Genomic DNA, 21,454 nt, shown 5'->3' with positions numbered 1-21,454 from the left:
GGTACTTACAACACCCTTGTAGCCCAAGTAATAGTTTTTATGCCGCATTGTTTTATACCTTCTAAGGTTGGAATAATGCTGGCAAGGGCATTTGTTAGCAGCAGTTCAACACCTTTATTTCTTGATTTCCTGGACTGGTCCTGTCAAAACCACTTGTATTCTGTTGAATGGAAAGCATTTGTAGTATGGCTTAAAGAATTAGTGTATGTATAACATAGAATATGTAACCTTTATAACCGGGATTTGTATAAGGAAAGGAAAGATTATCATAACATTGTGTATGTCACAGGGAAAATATTTTGCGACAGGACCAACCGCATGAAGGATTGGTGTATAGTAAAAGGACTAGTTGTACCAGTATGTTGTAGGCTTGATTATTCATTCACTGTGCCATAGTACAGCCGAAGAGATGTTTACAAACTGGCTACCAGTATTATATGTTGTATAATTCTGCTGTAAACCAAGCTTTCGTAGCTGTTAGAGCCTCCATGGAGGGCCTGCTGTAAAGTGGTGCAATTAACCATTATCCACACAAAACACTTTGTCCACCCCTATCAGATATAAATGGTGGCGTCAACATGACCCACAGCTTTCAGAAGATTCCATCATATCACCTCATGGGGGTGGCAGGGTTTCTCTAGATAACAGTGCACATGTAACTATTTTATTAAATTAGCATTGTAATAGCATTGTGCAAGGACTTTTATGTTCGTAGCTATAATAAAAACATAAACTGCAAAGTGGTTGTAACTTTTTTTTACTGAAACATGACTCCTTAATGTTTAAGATGCTTTAGTGACAGGAAGAAAGGATTACCCTCCCCTGGCTCTTGTATGTGCATAAAAAGCACTAGCATTGATGTTCATGCATCAATCTTTATTTTGAACAAAATCAACATACACTCCACTGTAGCAGAAAGTGATTTGCTAAAGTCATCCATTCATCCATCCATCAGTCCTGTAGCTCAGGAAGCCGTAGGGGCGGTAAGACTAATAAGTTGGTATAAAGTTTATACATTGATATAGCAATCAATTCAATTTTGCCATGAGATTATAGTGGTTTTGGAGAGGCAAGCAAGTGGACATTGCAGTATTCCCCTTGAACATGGATTGCTTAAAATAAAATTCACAACATATAGCTAGATATACAAATATTTTACAGTTATTTCTGGTCAGCTTCTATAGAGGAATGAAAGGCTTTAAAAGTTGTTGATTTGCAAGTTACAAAAAATGTAGTATCCAGTATAATCTGACATGAACATGGTCGAGTCAATTGATCGAGGACAAACAGAATGGTCATCTGATAGGATGTAAATAAGGAAGAATCTACCACTGATTACATAGATGTTTGTCAAGCACAAATCCTTGGGTTGTTTAAGACCACTTACCAATCACGGCAACAAGTATGGGGGTTTGGGCACTGAATGCATATGTTTGTTTTGAGTCATGACGCTCTTTAAAAAATAAACATCATCTTTATAATTGTCTAAATGCAACAATATTCCTTTCAAGATTTGGCATTGTACAACATGTACCAACAACTTTTTCTGTTCAATTCTAAATACAATGTAAATGGCACCTGTGGAAGTGCATTCTCTAGCTTTATATTCTGCTTATTGTAGTCCTCATGACACTGCTAAGGTGGACAGCATTGCTGCATGTTTCCATTGTCACTTTTATACTGCAACACACAGGAATGGGCAATAGGGAATTTCTGGCTTATAGCACGTTTCCATACATACACTATATTTCATCTTGACAAAGTAAAGCTTAATTCCGTAAAACTTTGGCACAGTTCAGCAGACAGGTGGTGTATTTCAGATAACAAAAACTACAACAGCTTTTCCTCCAGTCTGTCACACAGCTGAGAAAACTTCTGGTTATCCCCTCCAGACAGCCTGTAGAAGCTTACCAGTACCCCCTCCCCACAGTCCACCCCCATGGACACTTGAACTGAAAACACTACTCCCTCCCACTTGCACACAATAGTGCCAGATATCCTGTGTTCCACTTCGTCTACTCTGACTTCTTGCAAAACCACACGCAGCCTTTTTAACATCTTCTCTTTGGAGCTTTCTGCCAGGGCAATAGTTCTTGTGTTGGTCAGACAGTTTTTCACGTCCGCTGCTTGTGGTGAGAGGGGTTCCCGCTTAATTGTTCGTGCTGTTGTTTTTTCCATATCCCCCGTCTTTTTCACAATGGGGAACTCAACAGCAGGGAGAGGGGGTGGTGTTGTCACAGGGCTAGGACAAGGGTTCGGGGTGGTAGCAGGACTATAGGGTTCCCCATTCTCTTTTGAACTAGACTGTGGTATGGTATGTCGGACAGTAGCAGAGAGCTTAGCTGAGTTCTCCCTCAGGCTTGTAAGGACAGATCCAGCAGGTTTCAGACCAGGCAGCACATGTTCCTGGATGCTGTTTCTCTTGTTGCTGTGTCTCAGGGCTGTCAGGGTCTCCTGGTAGGAGTTCCGCCGCTGGTAGACATTGTCCACCGACCGTCTCCTGGCTTGGGTTGGAGTTTGAGAGCCATCTCGGCCAAGCTTGAGAAAGTCCATTGCCTTCTGATCATTGGGTTTTCTCAGGTCCAGGGAAGCTCTCCTTAAAGCTGAGGTTCTTGGTACATTCAGTGTGTCGTGGCTGTCAAGGGAAAACTTCTTCTGTACAGCACTTGAAATGTCTTGTTGAGGGAACTTCACATCTAGTGGTTCAGTCATTCCTACTTCGTGTTCAACGGATTTCTTTCGGAGGTCGTCAAAGAACTTGAATTTTTCACCCTCCTTGACGGAATCCTGCTGTGTGTACTCATTAGCTGATGTGAAACTGTCAACGGTCTCTACCTGAACTGTCTTAGCAAAAGTGGGAGAAGCTGAATTCTGTTTGGTGTCCTCTTCATGGGCAGTGGAGCAGTCCAAACTCTTCTTTGGTTCCTCTGTTTTGGAAGTGGAATAGTCCAAGTTCTGCTGGGGTTCCCCCTTGGGAGAGGTGGAACCATTTCTTGGCTGGGGGGATCCTTCCTCAGAAGCACCACTACTGATGCTCTCTCCTACACTAGGCATGCTGGAGTCCTCCCCATCAGACCCTGCCTCCCCCTCCTTCATGGGTGAGCTGCTCCCGGGGCGTGTCTCACTCCTCGCCATGGTGATGATGGCAGGAGGGTCATCAGAGGTCAGTGCCAGTAGGTCGATGGGTTTGGGATCAGGCGCTGTCACTCTATGGTCTTCATGTAACCTCTCAGGAGGTGCTGCAAGAATAAACACCATCATGTCAATCACTGGGTAGTGGTAACCTGTGGCCCTGACAATTTCTGGTGTAAAATCTACACAAATCATTGTGCAGTGGTAAGACTTAAGGTAAGGGATAACAAGCAGGCCTCTGGTCAATTTCTAAGCTCTTGGATATGTAGCAATACAGTAGCATGGATACAATATATTGAATAGTTGATCCTCCTACCTTTCACATGGACCACAAAATGTCTGTTGTGACCAATCCAAGAAGCTGGCCTTTTCTTGATGACTTTTCCTGACTTTGGCCTCCTCTCATCTGCTTGACTGCTGTCTGCCACCCCTGACTGGTCATTCCCACCAGAAGTTGCTTGTGATTGGTCAGAGTGAGTGGGTTCAGAAGGATTGGTAGATTTTTTCACCAACTCTGGTTGATATCTTGAGCTTGGCTGTGGTTGGTTGCTTGGATGAGGTGTCTGATGTGATTGGCCGATGGCCTGAGCCTGGGCCTTCCTCTCCCTGTGAACCTGTCTGACATGTCTGCGCAGGATTCTGGCTTCTACCCTGCCACCTGGGCCCCTCCTGATGGAGTTCTATACACAACCGAAGATGTTCAAAGAAAGGTAAGATGGCAAAGCTTCTAGGCGTTGGTGTTACATTAAGGACAAGACTGAAATATTGAATTAAGACAGAAATGAACATCTATACGATGACGAAAACTCACCATGTATGGCAGCGAGACTTTGTTGGTTGGTCCTCCTGTGTGAACTATGACCCGATGTCTTGCATGACTGGGTGAGCCAGCAGGATGAAATGGCCTTTCACCTTTAACCTGCTTGGGCTGTGGCTTGACCTCACCAGAAGAGCCACCATCGCCAGCCTATACATGGAAGTAGAATTTGAGATTTAGTATGGACCTGGAAAAGCTTTGTTGACTACTGCACACATTGATTTGAACCTATGCTGTTTAATCTAGCAACAAACTGAACTTTGTTACCTCTGGTACAGCATCGTCTGCAGGTTTGTGGGCGGCCGACAGGCGGCGCTTCAGCAAAACATTCTCAGCCACCTCCAGCTTCTGAACATCACAAAAGAATTTAGCATACCATTACACAATTGAAATGGAAATCCATTTGTAAGCATTATCATGCATCTTGATTGTTTCATCTGACACTTTGTTCCGTTAAACATTTAAAACAAACGTACGTAACATCGTTGCGAAAACAAATGGCATGCCTGTAAGGGTATTCTTCTGATAGCATTTCAGCACCAAGGATGGGCAACTACGTAAGAGTAAAATAAGTAAAAATGATCGCTGTGAATGAATGAATAAAGTTGATTTTTTTTTCATACCTTCATTGTAACCTTGACCTGTGAGCTGTACCGCTCCAGCCGTGTCTGCAGCAGGTGGTAGATGGCGCTGTTCTGGTGCGCCTTGTTCCCCACAATCATGTGGACGGTGTCCGATACTGAGAGCTTCAGGGTGTCACGCATGTGATTCAGGATCCTGCAATTCACCAAAATGTTGATAGATGGCGTTAATGTACTGCATCCACGAGCTGACTAACAAGTTGACCAGTTACGTTGTGTTTAGATCTCGAATGAATTGATACCTGGCTAGACGGCTGAGTTTATGCGTTTTCTTGTGATCAATTTGCCTTATGTCGAAGTAAGGTTGAGTCTACCTTTGTGAGAGTCTAAGGCCAGTCACTCAATTTTACATACATGTTCGCTTTTTTAAGGAAATTGGTAACATGTTGATAGTATGTTATGGAGTGAATAGTTTAATGCTATCATTTTACAATTTATGTAAAGAGTAAAAAGAAAAGAAAAGAAATAGGACGATAACTGACCTTGAGTCGAGGTCATCAGGATTGACCCGGTTAGGAAAGGGCATGACGGGAAGGGTCCCCTTGTGTCCCTCGTTGAGCCACCTGTTCCTGCACACCTGCTTGAGTGATGGACGTCTGTCAGGGTCGGCCGTCAGTAGGAGCCGGAGCAGCTCACGGCAACCTGTCACACCAAAACGAACAATTATCTTCAAATACTGTCAGCCAAAACATGGATTACACACCACTAGACTGCTACACTTTTCCAACAAAATCTGACACTCCTTGTCTAGTTGTTGTGGCTGTAACATTACAGAAGCTTAGCAATGCTATTCTTGTACATCGATGATTACTGGGCCTAGCAATTTTGACAATCGGTTATTGAACACCGTTTTTTCCTTGACGTCATCAACACGAAAGACCGCTTTTCTGTGTTCTTACTACATATGGCAGTCATCTGTGGCGGGGAGGCTAATTTCCAAAGATTCCAAAATAGAAGTAGACAACTTTGTGCGTTTGAGAGTAGAAATTAGATTGCGTACCTAAGGAGAGACCACCGGGAAGCGGGTTCATCTCGCCCGTCAGCATCTTCCTGTGCAGCGCCTTGATGTTAAAGGGATCCACGGTGAACGGCAGGTTCCCCGTCAGCATGGCGTACATGTTCACTCCTCTGAAACAAAGAAACAAATAAAGAAAGTAAGATCGGTCAAAACTTTGACATAACACTTGTATCTAAAGAACACTTTACTTTTAACGTCACCAGAGTGCCAGTGCACTAATCAGATGCACATTTAGCTTAGCAGCTGATCCATTGCCGTTTGGCAGTTTCATGATTCGACTGCAGTTTACAGATGGGGCACTAGGTGTCGCGAATGAGCCTCGCCATCTCGGTAACAGAAAAGAGGAACCAAAAATAGCTCTTCTCTTCCATTTTTAGGTAGCTACATTTTTTAGGTTTAACACTCTGGGCTAGATACAAAACTGCCTGCAAATCTTCGAATGCTGGGGACTTTGGTAATTTTCAAAAACAATATCTATTGTTCTTTCCTGGGAAATCCTTCAGGAAGTCCGTCGGCCTCCCGAGAATTCCCACAGCGGAAGAACTACAACAACCAGGCCATTTAATGGACTTTATGTGACTGTTCCTACACTGCTGTGCTTGTTTCCATTTTCCCACCGTGACTGAGCCAGTTTTACAATCAATTTCTCTTCCTTTTCACCACATGTACCTCCCGGTGAGATCTGAAGTCACGAGCCACAAGAAAAACTCCAAGGTCACGATCAAGAATTTCACAGCTGTTCCAAGTCACGTGAACCACATGGCAGCGGCTAACTCCAGTCAAAGTTAGTCGTTGGTTTGAAAAAAAGGACGAGATATAGTACTAGTAGGCGTGGGTGTTTGTATACACACAACAAGGAACCTGTAAATTTGCGGAAAGAAAACCAGCTTAATGTTAACATGTTTTCAAGTTTTGTTGACTATTTCTCTTACAAAAAGTTTCCCTGTTCGTCGACGTATTCAGCATACAATGTAAGTGCGAGTGGAGTAGAGATAATTTACAGTATAAGAGAAACAGTTACATGAAATGTATAGATGATGGAATCTCCCCATCTATGAGTAACTTTGTTATGGGAAAATGTCCGATAGGAGCGTTATTAGCCATGGAACGACCGGAGCTTGAAATGGATTTCACACCGGTACTATTTTGGAAAATTGTCCGGTATCAAAGTTCAGCGCTGAATATCGGATATACATGTAACATACCATTGCTTCATACCGCGTCTAATGACCGGCAATGGACACTCGTTGATCTTTGCCATGTAGAGAAGTAAAGGGGTATATTTGAGGCTCAAGCGTTGGAGAAAATGACCAGTGGAAATTGCACATTCCTGACTACTGATGCACTTGCTAAGATTTGGTGCTATATCGCATGTCGCCATTATTTGGTAGTTTTGTTGCGACGTATCTCGGCTTTACATGCTCTAAAAGATGCATATCGCCCAAATGAATCTGTTTTGAAAAGATCTAGAGAGTTCCGATAAACAACATTCAGGCACTTAAAACCACAACCGCGAAGAAGGTATCATCTGACAAGCATAATCACTTTTGTTTAAATTACCGCTCCCGCAGCAGACGTAATGGTAGATGGCTTGTGCTCAAAAGTAGTTTCCTATTGTGTTTGGCAGGCATCGAATCGCTGACAAAAATGCTCGCATTTCAAAGATACCGACAGGTTGTTGGTTCTAACTGAATCTCTCATCTTTAGTAGGAACAGGCGCCGCTCTAACGGGATTGTGGGTAACGTGGGTCGCTATGAGTGTCATGTTGTGGCATTTCCGACAAAGGACACCCCAACCTCCCAACACGCAAACACAACACACTGTCAACCTCTGTTTCTTTCTTTTTTTTCATGTAGAAATTCAGTTGCAATCAAGAATTGTTTGATTGCCATGAGAAAAAGTATCAAAGAAATTCGCCATTTAGAAAAAAAGTTCTTGCTTCATAACGCTACTCGGTTTGTTTTTATTTACGCAAGGATATCTATTTCTTACACACGGAAAACAACTAAAACTAATCAAATTTTCCCCAATTTGGGTCACGAGCGACTCCCCATGTTCCTGCCTCGTGATGTCAGCTTTGAGCCGACTAAAAGGTCACAAGAGTTCAACACAGAAAACATTACGATGCTTTCTGTCAAAGATGTGAGCTTTATTCCAAGAAATGTGTCAATAGTTTTCGGCAAATTGCAACATGCAACAACTTGCAGGTTTGTTAGTTCGCATAGATAAACGGTCCGCAAGTAATGATACTCTATCTAAAGTTTCCTTGATTTAACCCGACCAAAACGAACTACGAACACTACAAACAAAATGTCTATGGTATTGTAAAAGTCCTTTCGTTTTATCACACACAACACATTTTGACACAATTAAGTTATCTATGATTTGTTTAAGTTCTTTTCTTTTTCTAAATCTATATATTCCTTTGCTGCTACATTTTTTGGAAACAAAACGGCTTTCCCGGTCATTCACCCGTACAGGTGTCTTGTTTTAGTCCGGTGTTGTAAACATGTTTGAGACATTCCCTAAAATGTGCCCTGCAGACGGCGACTAGCCTCGAAATTGAGACTTCTTAGGATGACAGGTCGGTAAATAACTCAGGACAATATGCACATTATAGACTGTCATAGGCTAACTGGTCACAAATGGCTTATCGTTAGAGTAGAATTGTTGGTAAAATGAGTGCATTTGAACATATTTCAGATAGATAATGGATTGTTTGCAACAGACACGTGGCCCTCGCTGGAAGGGTCGATTTCGAGACTTTTGCGAATAGTGTTTATAGATTGCTAAATACAACCCGAAACTAATCGAGTACCAGACGAACTAGGCCGACACCAGACTCACGTTTTTGCGACATGGCGTTTTCCCCACATTTAGAATGGCCAAGCAGATGTAGAGAGACAAAATCGTGTTTCTGGGGCTCTCTTGGGTTCACAGACCGTAGGAAGGCCGGCTGATCCGCAGAACCGGAGCTTGCCAAACGTTATGACTATCTACATCTGCTTGGAGTTTAGCGTGGGACAACGTGTACGTGACAGTTCACATGGCGAACTAATGAAGTCTAATATGATAAAAGTTTGTTTATGTTTATCCAGGATCCGCCTTTGCTGCCACATTGTCGACAGTCAAGGCAACATTCTTCGAGGCATACACGAAATACTTTTTGGTGACGTAAGTCAGAAGAATGAATGCATGTTTTCAGTACACAGTACCGCGTCATTGTGTTCCCCTATTTTACTGTAAGTTTTCGTAGTTTGAATTCTGCCGAGTATCTGAACACTGTTTGGCCAAATGTGATTCTAACGGGGCACCAAATGTATTAGCATCCTTGACCTACTACGTTGTACAACGTGCATTTCTTTCTAATCTAAACGTAAGCAAAGATATCATCACGTACGTGTTATGTAGTTTACGGCAAGCTTAACCCACGTTTTCTTTTGATCAACACATAACGCCACTGTCGACATGTAACTTTGGTTTCCTTTAGCTTTAAACGGTCGTTGTTGTTGCATGTTGTTGTAAACAAGCGTGGATAATGGAGAAGTTTGTGTATACCGCGTAGATACTAACAGTTTTGTACGAGGCACGATTAGAGGTGCATGGAAGAGAAACTATAGGTACTGACAATGTCAGGCTATTGGATACGGCAAAATCATTGCCTTGGATTGCGACGACATTCGGGCCACGAAAGTATGAACCTGGGTTGAAATTTGTCGCCTTGAAATATGACCTAAAATTCTGTGCATGTTTTTCTGGTGGCAAGTGTTTTATTTGTCCTTCTAATCTCTGCTATTTTCTGATCACCCCATAGCAGAATTCTCACACCGGTTAAGATTGGCCACATAAGAGATCTTTCGGTCCGAGCAGATCTCCCGGTCGCCAAACATTATCCACGGACTAAAACTGTATCTAGGGCCAACAATTTCCAGGCTTAACTCTGTACTGTTTTGGTCCCTGCATATTGCCAAGCTGAAAGATCTGCTTGGAGATTACGTATCAGCCAAATGCCGAGACAACCGCCAAACACCAAAAGGAATACCCTGGAAACCAGTCTTTTTTAGCCAGGGCCGGCAGAGAGTCTGTTCAGGAGTCAAAGCAGGTCTTCCTAGGAACTTTAGATTAATTAGCACTTCGTGGATTCTCCCTGCATGTCACTTCTCTGGCTAGACCGACATACTCTCCCTCTTCCTGGAGTGCTTATCTAAGGTTCTCGACAAGACCTGCCCTGGCTGCCGAGCAGACTTTGCCGGCCCCAGCTAAAAGTCTGGTTTCCAGGGTACCAATGGAAGGTCTGCGTTTCGGGCCAGGCTGCCTAGCGATGGAAAACCTCGCCGAATTTCATTTTTTTTCAACATTTGAGATCGAATGAGAGTTTTAACAATACTACATCCTACATCGATAAATGTCAGACATACTGGTAGGATATTCTGCAAAACAAATGAATGAAGCAACTCAATACATTGTTTTTTAGCGTCAAACGTTTCAGATAGCATACGGTATCTTTTATCGATTGTCTTTCTCAGACACTGATGAAAGATAGCTGATACTATCTGAGACGTCTGACTCATAAGAGGATTCATCCCTTGGGTGATTTAGGTTTAAGACGTCTGTATCTTGTGTACATCAACCATTATGTAAGGGTTGAGTCCAGTCTCTGCTTATATAAACTTTATGATAAAATTTCATGTTTTCTAAGGGGTTCGTGTGTATAGTGATGGAACCTTATCTCTTCACAAGTGGATAGACAAAGATGACTTCTTGTGTTCGTGTGTAAAGGGATGATACCTTATCATCTCACAAGTGGGTAAACAAAGATTACGTTGTTTGTATCATGTTTTTCTGCTTATCCAAGAGAATCATACCAGATGATGTGTTTTTTTAGATGTAACATGTGTGAACAGTAGCGTCCATTATTAGAAATAGTTAACATTAGGATTCGAGGAGCCTCTTTTTACAGTAATGTTTATCGCTGTTCAATGTCACATGTATCATCGGTCTCCAATGTTTCCACCATGTACTTGCAATTATCCTACGGGCAATTCTTATTATTGAAGAAGACAACAATGTGCTGTCTCTCTCCCATACGGTATGGGTAGAACGTTTTTGTAGTAAAAGTCACCTGAATTTCCCATCAAACCTAAAGTTAGAGGTAGGAGAACACTATCAACTTCAGGGAATCCGTGCCATTGCGCGCTGTGTTACAAACCCATGGGAAGGGAATTTGAGACAAGAATGGTCGCTGCCTCAAACAGCAATGTTACTGCATGTTTTGGATACACAAAAAGGTCGTGTACGCTCGCATTCAGCTGTCTCCTGGAGCAAGAGGTCCCGTCTTGTCCCGTTAATAGCTCGCTATCTATGGCCATATCTGTTAAACACCGGAGTGTCCAGGCTGGTCAAGCCACGCCGCTATGTAGAGGTCGGTCAGTGGCGTGTGTCATCATCAACCCACGATTAGTTATCTGAGAGTGACTAAAGGTGGTGAATAATGATGTGTGTTGTTTGAAGGTCTTCATCACCTTTGTTCGGTGTTACGCCTTTATTGAAGGTAAAGGCCTTGTGTTTGAGTCAACAAAAAGAACTATGAAGACTAGAGATCCGGGCCAGCGACGGATACAACAACCATGCTGACAGACGAAACCGTCTATTCGTGGAAAAAAGAGAATAGCATCCACTGCCAAGGAAACAATTGTACTGATCAATTGATGTATATTATCTCCCGTCCAGATAAATGTTCCCATAACCATTGGTCCGTGAATGAAGGTTACACAGCCCGCGCAGGTAGAAAATTGCGTCAGACAAAATCATGAAACTGAATAAATTTTCTAAAAAGGCAAATGTTTCAGAATGTCTCTGATCATGGTAAATGATAGTGGATGTTGTCTTTTTACAATTTCTCCAGGTGCTTGGTATACTTTATATATCCTTATTGTTGTCAGTGTCAAAGTGCGGTAAAAGTCATCGTGGGTAGTCGTAATCTGTGACAGAATACGGCCGCTTTTTGCAGGACACATGGACGGTTATCCTGAGAATACCTGAATTTTGTGGTCTTACGACGATCGTACGACATATGTGACCGGACCCAAAAGACAAACGTTGGACTCACATGCTCCAGACGTCCACCTTGGGTCCGTACCGCTTGTGGCCGAGCAGCTCGGGCGCGGCGTAGGCAGGACTGCCGCACTGCGTCACACAGAACTCTGCGGCTGTGCTGCCCTCACCACCGCCCGGGGACCGGAACGAGTTACTCAGCCCGAAATCTGGGATGGGAACACACGTATAGATTATCACAGCGTACAAAACAATAACAGCCTTTAATATATCAGTATTGAAGCTCCCATGATATTATTTCTGTTCAACTGGTTTCCAGTATCTGTCTTTTTGTTGTGTCGGCGAGTCAATATGTACATTGTCATTGATTGAATAATCTCCTTACTGCTATAATAATGTATGGGAAGAAAACACAATGATAGACTATTTTCTGAGGACAGAATTCCTTTATATTAGGTGCAGATCCCAGAACCACCGAGAACGAATGCCCGTTTGTTTCAAATGTATGAAATGGTGGTGGGCAAAAGCTATCCTAATATATTTCGCCATTGTTTTCAGTCCTGTTATGTGTAACGTTACCACAATGAGTTGTTATTCAAGAGTCTTTTGGATAAGGATCGTTTTGTCATGGCGTGTAGGTTTTCGTTCTTGAAATATAGAGCTTGAAAATCCTCAACCACATACTTTTAAGTGACATCGTAAGTAGAGAATGTCTTTCAGGAACACTAGATCGCGCATCTAGTGTCACCTTCGTAATCTACTCCTGCAAAAAACATCATCGTAAAACAATCACCTTTTCACCCAGGTAAGCTTTGTGGCAAGCCTCTTTGTAATCTTATCAAGATGACAAAACTTCTGTCAGTTTAATGACTGAGCAAACTGTACATGTTATCATCGAGACAAAACTCTAGGATTTAATGGGAGGGTAAACTCGGGCGTTACCCTGTTAACGGTTATTAGTTTGGTGGACGAAAATATGGTCATGATAACGTGAGGTGAAAACGTAAAAACAAGCAATAAGTACTGTGTAGCATCTGTACTATTTAAAGTCTTACGAGACTGACGAATGCGCACACACACATATAGTCAGATGGTTGATATGTGACAGAAAGAACAGAACGTTAACTTTAACTGACCCCAGCACCTTACTGGATTAAGGGATAAATGTTAAAGCCGGTGTACTTAAGGTTTATTTGGTCTAGTTAAATTAAGGTTGATAACACAAACGGCTTGGAACTGATGTGTCGACTGAGAGACATTTTGATGTAAAGCGTGATAGATTGATATTCACGTCAAGACTCTTGCCTAACAATAGTCACATGATAATGCTATTATTTCTGGAGAATTCACTGAAGTTCAACCAGAATACAACGGTTTACGATTTTTGTTACCACGCTATAGAATCTGATAACGTGAAATGTCAATCATTGCTACGTAACGCAAGTGATGCTGAGAATTTTAATCACCAAGAAATGCCTCGACAAATATTTTTTCCACATCCTGAAATTATCTCGTAAGTAAAACCCGCTATCAGAGTTGATAACTAGAACAAACTGGCTCCATTCTTATGGAGAAGATTTATTCCTCGGACTTTCAACTCATTAGCGACGTACTGTTCTCAACGTGTCCCTAGCACCATGAGTGGCTTGTCTCTACCAGACTGACTACGCTGGCTATCATATAATATATGGAGAATAATTTGCCAGGGGAGTTTTGCTACCAGAGGAGTTGGTCGACGTCAGCCGCTCATGAGAAACGAATTTCCCGATTTTTTACCGAATTCTACGATCCCCGCACCCCCGTAGGAAGGCATGTGGAGGCTACTGAGTTGGTCTGGACAGGCACAAGTTGCTATATCATATAGGAGCAAAGCTTACACAAGAATACTAGAGTCTAGAACCTCTATAAATCTTCGTCCCTAAAACCCCGGTCAGATTCGTCATTAACTCATACAATCGTCGTACATAGTATTCTTAGAGTATTCTTGCGATAGATGTACAGGTGTCCTACAAAGGCCATCTGCCTTCGTATTGTCTTGAAAATGTGGTCTTTGATCCTTGTTGGTGGTTGGTTTAGTCAACCTGCTTGAAAATGTTACTACATGATCATCAAAATCGTACATCGACCTTCGACGAATGTTACCGCGCCATATAAGGAGAGATATGTTCTAGGTTTCATAATAGCCTAGTTTGGTCATACCAATGTATGACAACCGAACGCATAGTCACGGGACATCTTACATACGCAAGGTCAACCGAAGAACTAGAATGACCAAACGTTTGGTATCCATAGTTACAATCAAACAAAAATGTCAAGCTATGACACACCTACGCACAAGTATCGGATTTAAACAATGACGTCCCTTACCGATGAGTTTGACGTTCATGTTTTCGTCCAACAGGAGATTCTCCACCTTCAAGTCCCTGTAACAAAAGATCAAGTACCGTAGATATACATCATTTCCTTTTTCATGGAACACACAGCATAAAATAGGACCGGTGCAATGGCCAATGGTCTTGCATTGTAGGTGGTGAGTTCGATTCAGGCTGAGTCATACTTAAGACTTTCAAATGTTCTATGCTACTTTGCCTGTTAAGCACTCGGGATTTGGGGAAAAACAAGGTAGTTGACAACACTATCGGTGGACTAGGTTTCTTGAAACGGAGATGGGCGCCAGTCATTGCATCATCTGGTGCAAGTAGTTTTTTTTACCTCTATACATTTCCATTCACTCTATCCATCCTCCCTGTTCCCCTCCCTTCTTCCCTCCCTTACCTGTGTATGATCCCCGCATCGTGCAGGTGCTGTACAGCTGACACCACCTGCCGCAGGTACCGCCTGGCCTCCGCCTCCTCCAGCCGGTGTTTCTTACAGATGTGCTCCATCAGGTCCCCTCCCTCACACAGCTCCAGCACCAGGTAGTACGAGTTCTCCGTCTCCAGGATCTCAAGAAGCTGCACGTGGTAAGGGACAAGGGATGGTGAGGGAGAGACTTGGGAAAGAGTGTGTATGTCTATAAATTCCATTTCTCAAAATCATGTCTTTTTGAACATAGTGAAGTTTTACGTCCCTGAGTTGGAAGCGACTTCCCTAGGTACCATCCTCTGTAGTATTAATACTGGCTCTCTCTTATCACTTGATCACGGAAACTGTATAGGTAGGGTGGTACCCAGGTCGAAAAGAAGCAAACGACAACAAGGATAATTCTACATTTGTCATAGTCGACAGACACACTGAGTCTAAATGGCAAAGAAAACGGGATTATTGTTGTTTTTTCACGAATGAGACCAAGATTGTGAAGTAAGAAGGAAAAAGAAGCAAAGTGCATGGAAGCAAACGAATTCGTTTGCAATTTTATCCAACTGTCGACAGGTGTCCAAAATCCAGGTGTGAGCATGTTATACAACCTGCTTACTAAGCAGTTTGTTCAGATTGTATGGCAGATGTTTCTGGAATCTGCTTACTATGGGATTTCCAGAAATAGCTTTGTTGTGGTCAGATACGGGGTTAAACTATCATAAACTACACCAGATACATGAGGAGTTATAAATCTGAAGCATAAGGACCATTAGGGACAAATTAAGGATATAATGGTTTCATCCCACTGAAGTCTCTTTTATCATTACCACTTCATTTGACACGTCAAGTGGTACAAGTACCGCTCTGCGTGTGTACCGCCCACACGGAGACTGACCACTCGGGCACAAGGTTCTGTCAAAGTTAACGCCTTCCTGTGGTTCATAAATGGACATGTCTTCATCTTAGTAAAACATCGACCAGAAAAACATCATCTTGATCAGACTTAATCTAACCATATTTCCCGTTGGCCAATTAGAATTAAGGATACAAAGAGATTATCCAATCAGCGCACCTGTACGATGTTAGGATGGCGGAGAAGCTGCATGAGTCGCCCCTCCCTCCGCAGGTTCCGGGAGATGTAGGCGTCTTCTCGTGCGGTCTTTTTGTCAATCACCTTGATAGCCACCTGTCAATCAAAAACATACTAGTAGTATTAGATCCCTATAAGAGACAACTGCTCAAAGACAGTGGAAAAAGTGACAAAATTCATATCTAATTTGAAGAGTTTGATTTGTTCAGAATCGATTCTCCTCGGCCCTGAAGCAGTGCGCGCTGGAAATCCCACTGGATGTTATTCCGAAAATCATGAAGGAATAGATTGCATTCACTAGCAGATGTCCATCTAGTTTTTCACCGAAATAAACGACACCTTAGTGTAATTTTTCGTTCGGTTTGGTTTGGTTTGGTTTACAGTCATTTCAATAGAAAATATCGCTGATAGTGGCGAAGGCGGTCAGATATTCAAGACGTAGACAATTCTTACCTTTTCTCCGGTGACGGCATGTAGTCCTTCCCTCACCTTGGCAAATGAACCTTCCCCTAGAGTTCTGCCGATCAGGTACGATCCAACTCTTTTCGAATGAGGGTACGACTCCGTTAGACCCGAGGGCACCGTGGCCACACAAGCGGGCAGACGTGCCTCCCCGCCCGTAGACGACACCGGCGACCCCCCGCTCCCGCTCACCGTCGGAAACCGAGTGCCGAGGGTACTTCTCTCCGGCATACTTGACGCAGGTATTTCTGCAGACAGCGAAGAAAACCGTGTGGGTGTCAATTTGTTAGCTCGTCAAAGATCTTACTTCGACGCACGAAGATTTCAACTGCCTGCATTGACGTCAGTTTAAATCCCTCACGTGTGAATCCAACCCTAGTTAAGAAGTAACTAGGTAATCCACTAACGTTGTAGGCCCGATGTTACAGATGAGACCGGCACGTGTAGTTCGCTGTTTATCCAAACGTCTCGTTGTCACCTGTATAAGCAAAACGACAAACGGAAAACACGTCATGTACCGTAAGCACATTCGCACGGCCGCGATGCCTGGCGTTAAACAGGCTCATATTCCAGCACCTTCGCTGTTAGCCGAACATAAACACCTATTTATAGCGGCCGGTGCCGTGTGCTCCCGTCACCATGGTGATTTATACCACGGGGATTGGTCGCCCGGCAGTCAACATCCATTCATAACTTCATTACGCCTGGCCATCGGCTGATGGGCTCATTACTTCATTCAGTATTTAACTCGTTACCTACGACATGCTTTCAAAATATCTGTGTTTCAGAAACTGATAGATAAAGAGTAAAAAGGAAGGTCTGTAAAGAATACATGTATTTGTTTGTGTTTGTTTGGCTGTGTTTTTGTTTGTGTTAGTGTGTGTGTTTCTCCCCCATTTGTGTCTGTCTCTCTCTCTCTCTCTGTGTGTGAAATACAAATCATAGGTGAAACTCTTTTATCACATGCAGAATTTTGCTGTTGCATTTTTTTTTCAAAGTTAGGAGCCTTGTATATCCTTTTCACCCGTCTTCTGGTGGACCTTATGATCCCACATTTATGAGTGGGGGCCACTGTCTTCAACATGTACTTGCATTCCGTTCCCACGTCTAACAGCTAATGGCCCTCTTATAGTCCGGAGATGTGAAAGTTGAGCTGGTAGGTAATGAAGGAGGATTAACTTTAGAACGACACCGACAGCGGCTTTCTGACAGTGTGCGTTTTAGCTTGTAATAGACTTGCTGGAGGCAAAATTGGAGTGGGCGAGGATATCGGTGAGTACGCAAGACTACGTATTATGCCGAACTTACCTACTTGCCTATCTAGAAGCTTGCTGATTCGCCAGCACACTTTGACATTACCATTTTTGCTGACATTTTCTTATTGCAGTGATGCTGTAATGCTTTTATTGGTAAGGAAATCACACCAATCGTCAAACCAAAAGGTGCAGAAGAAAAATGAGACTTGCAAACTACCCGTGCTATTAAAGTGCTATCTAATAAAATTTACATATCCTTTTGTTTTTCACATGTAGTGCTACCAGAGACATTACTACTTTAGTTGACTCGGTGCTTGTGATAGCCAGGGATCGCACCGACCAATTTGCCTTGCGGTCGGTAAACACTTCACGCGACTTCTGTGCTTGTTTGGTAGGGCGTAATTATGGTGTAATAGGTTTTGTCGTGCGGGATAAATAAACTTAGGTTGACAGGCAGCCGCAACACGAGTCTGGGGAACAGAAGACAGCTTTATCGATAATTATGAAATTATATAGCTATAGAGACATAACAAAGCAACTGCACAAGTGGAGCCTAATAAAGGGAACGTCCATTTTTCAATAAATTTCATATGACAGGTTGGATGAACCATTAATTAATTCGTCGATAGTACAAGTCAAAAGAGCTCTGTCGAATTATTCTGCACAGAGCGTATGTTACTGTCAATTCTAAATCTTTTTCAATAGGTGTTGACTTGGTTACACAGCAACTTACATACGGCCGTTTCAGCAGGTGCAGTGCTTTCAGTATGATTAACGTACCGCCCCCGGGTGTCAAGTGGAAATGCTGACACAAACAAGGCACGATGATGTTGTTTCACCTGTGCTGATGTTATGATTTTTGCTCTGAAATATTTCTCACCACCGGAATAAAGATGACACTTCAGAGGGAGGGTCAGGCGCATTGGGCGGGATGTTTTGTCTGAGACACTATCACCCAAGGCGCGCTTTCATTTTTAGAATATTAATATTGTGTGCACAGGTACAGTTGTATACACTTGGTATGCATGCATGCTTGTCAATCAGAGGTTTGGGTACTCTCCAAGCAGAGGTTAGGTTTTTGACATTTCTTTTAGGTGTTTTATCGGATTTTTTTATTTTTATTTTGTACCTAGGCCACGAGATATGAATAACGGTACAAAATAGTAAAAACGCCTAAAAGAAACTTAGAAAAACAGTCGGAGCCTAACCTCTGCTTGGGGAGTAAGGTTTTGGCGGGTTTGTGAAACGTCCATATTGAATGACACAAATGGCTGCCACTTGGCATAACCTAAGAAACAAACCTCTAATTCGTCCAACCACCGGAAAATTGGACGATAACCGCGGGAACGAAGGGACAAGGCTGCTTTGTTTCCCGCCAAATCTCACAGGTGTTTCACCTATGTAGATGTAGAACGCACCAGATCTTTGGCTTTTCTTTGGTGGATTTTGGCAACTGCTCTCGATAAAAGTATAGTTAAACAAGCTTAGTATTTCTTTCAAGTTAAGAATCTAGTAGAAAAATCTATATCAAGCCGACAAGTCATATAGTCCTTGAGAATGGTGTACTTGACTCAGTGAGAGGAATTGAGCACGTTAACAATGCCCCCTTTAGTAGTGATGTTTTCGAACAAACAGCGGTTGTTAATAGCTTTGTTTTTTACGTCATCGACTCCTTAATTTACGAAGACATCAAACAGTCCGCCATTTTATAACCGCCATCAAGTCCTTCATCGTATCAAGGATAATGTAGTTGATCATATCGTTCGCTTGTTTGCTAAAAGCAAATTTGAAGTGTGAACATTTGGTGGTGTAGCCTTTCTGTAACATCTTCATTCTTCTCCAGACTCATCATGAGTGATGTTTCTGACATACGTAGTCAGGTGATATTTGGGGAGAGAAAAAGAAAAACAGGTACCCAATCACCAATCACCAAGGTCTCAGAAGTCTCAGATACAATTCAAATACAACTCCCACACTCAATTCTCGCGAGATTTTGCCATTTTCGGAGAATAGTGCACACTCTCATGTAGGGTACAGGTGTTCTATCGGGCTGCTATCAAGCATCGGTTAAATACGCCTTGGCTTTGGTTTATGTCTCTTTCCTATGTGCGCCTTAATTTTAAAATCCCTAAAATGTCGAAAGAAACTGGTTTTGAGGACGGCGTTGTAACGATCAATTTTACCATGACACAATCAAAAGAACGATTTTTCATTCTTCTTTATGAAGTGAAAGATCTAGGTTATATCAACCACTTATACGCATGTATTATGTACGCATTATTTTGCAAACACGCTTGGAGTAAGAGCAAACAAATCATTTGCGTCGATATATGACGATAATCATGAAAGAATATCTTTAAAGTAACTTACCTTATGAGCCTTGCAATCTCAAGTCCATGTACTCTTCCGTCCTACATGTATACTTGACAGCGACGACAGTAGCTATCATAGCACAACGTTTTGAACGTGCTTATTTCATGGCACCGTCAAAATTGTGTCCGATCTAGAACAATGAAGCCCCCTTTGAATTGTCTTACTGTGACATGGACCTGAATATGCTCATAAAAAACGGTACAATTTTGTCGTCTTCTAACACCTTAGTCTAAATCGTCCATGCCGCTTGGTAACGTTACCGGTGTAAAATATTTCCGCGAACAGATGTTCATACAATGAGCTGACGCTAGTTGCCGGTTGTACATACACGTACAGATTTGTCGCTCAACACAAACCTTCAGTCAACACAACTCCTAACTTCCTTGGTGTTCAGTCTTTCCGTGTCGGTTTGTGGTTGAAGATGGCCTTCCTAAGTCCAGTTCACGGTCAAGTTCGCTCTCCTATGTTGACCGAAGTGCTCAACACCCGTACACAAGTAGTCGTGTTGGATGGAGAGGAATCCTAAAGTAGGTCAACACAGCAGCAAGACGCTGCGACTGTTTCTAGCGGTCCTCCAGACGACTGGTTCCTAGTCTCCTGTCCCCATGAGTCCTGACTGATGTTAGAGTCCTTATCTGCTGCAGAAGCTGGTGATGGGGGAGTGTTAGGTGTGTACTCATGGTCTCCAGGTGACACAGGAAGCCGGGTTACGGCTGGAGAGACAGGGAGGTCCCGTACACTGCCTGCTCGCTCCGGTATGAACGAAACCGCCTGGGACACACTGGGAGGCCTCCAGAGGGTGTGCATGGGGGTTGCGATTTTAAAAGAAACACATAAAGGGGTAAAGTTGAAAATGAAGATGTGCTATGATTGAAAAAAGGAAAGAAGATTGGAAGACGGACGACAGCGCAACTTTCTCAATTTATTTTGATGAAAGTAGTTCATTTTGCAGTTTACCACACGCTTTAACGAAGAAAGGAAATGTATGTATGTTTTCCTTTTTATACAAGGCGGATATCTTCCATTTTTTTTTGTACAAGGGTGTCTTGAAATGTCGTTGTGTCATCCTCAATTCATTTTATTTCACGTTTCTTTGTACGCTCCCTTTCCGCCTTAAAACCCCTTTTAAGCCCTAGGCGTTTACTCAAATGGATACACATGTATTTCTTTGGTTAGAACGAGAAAACATTTCTGGGGCCTCCCTTCGGAATCCAGGAACAAAGTGTTCCCGCTGTCCCGTGTATAGTCGCCCCTGTCTCACGGCAATTTGATTTGTTTTCCCTCCATTGACACCGTAAATAAATTAGCGTCGTCTGCGGTTGCCCGGGCAACGTGGGGAGGGAAGCGCAGTCAACATGACTGTAACATGTATGTATGTAGCGGACCAGTAGAGTTACTCATAGGAACAAGAAGATGTCATAACTTCTTGGTAAAAGCAAGGGGCGTATAGGGAAAACCTCCTTGGTAAAAGTACGTGCAATACTACCCGTATGTAAGTATAATAATAATAATGATAATACATCTGGTGTATTATTTGCAGCCAGTAGGTACCCAATTTGTTTTAGTAATGAAGCTGAATTACGTGCTCGAGGCACCTCCTCGAACACGGAACGTGTATGTATGTGTATAATTTTCTTCCAGATCACACAGAAAGCGCATACCTTACCTTACCTTCGCTAAGGCGGCATAAATTCAAATTTGGAAGGAAGCTGTTAGATCTATGGAGGCTGTTTCCCTGTGTTACATATAAATTACTCCATGCTGGCAGAATATATAACCGCTTGGTTAAACTATCACCAATCAACATCGGT

The 21,454-nt window shown here is 42.7% G+C and overlaps 1 protein-coding gene across 1 annotated transcript; it reads right to left on the bottom strand.

Moving 5' to 3' along the window:
• Positions 1 to 117: 117 nt before the first annotated feature.
• On the bottom strand, positions 118 to 20,596 carry LOC118423200 (serine/threonine-protein kinase par-1-like). Its single transcript, XM_035831243.1, has 13 exons — positions 19,641 to 20,596; positions 16,006 to 16,262; positions 15,535 to 15,648; positions 14,439 to 14,617; positions 14,031 to 14,086; positions 11,719 to 11,872; positions 5,591 to 5,718; positions 5,073 to 5,232; positions 4,573 to 4,726; positions 4,217 to 4,297; positions 3,944 to 4,099; positions 3,449 to 3,812; positions 118 to 3,239 (listed from the first exon to the last, which is right to left on the bottom strand). Exons 2-13 carry the CDS (start codon positions 16,243 to 16,245, stop codon positions 1,831 to 1,833), a joined length of 3,195 nt encoding a protein of 1,064 aa, XP_035687136.1. The 5' UTR covers positions 16,246 to 16,262; positions 19,641 to 20,596; the 3' UTR covers positions 118 to 1,830.
• Between the last annotated feature and the right edge of the window lie 858 nt (positions 20,597 to 21,454).

The sequence above is a fragment of the Branchiostoma floridae genome, chromosome 9 (assembly GCF_000003815.2).
Source record: "Branchiostoma floridae strain S238N-H82 chromosome 9, Bfl_VNyyK, whole genome shotgun sequence".
Classification (NCBI taxonomy): Eukaryota; Metazoa; Chordata; class Leptocardii; order Amphioxiformes; family Branchiostomatidae; genus Branchiostoma; species Branchiostoma floridae.
The sequence above is the reverse complement of the archived record's forward strand: the minus strand, read 5'-3'. Positions and strand labels throughout refer to the sequence as shown.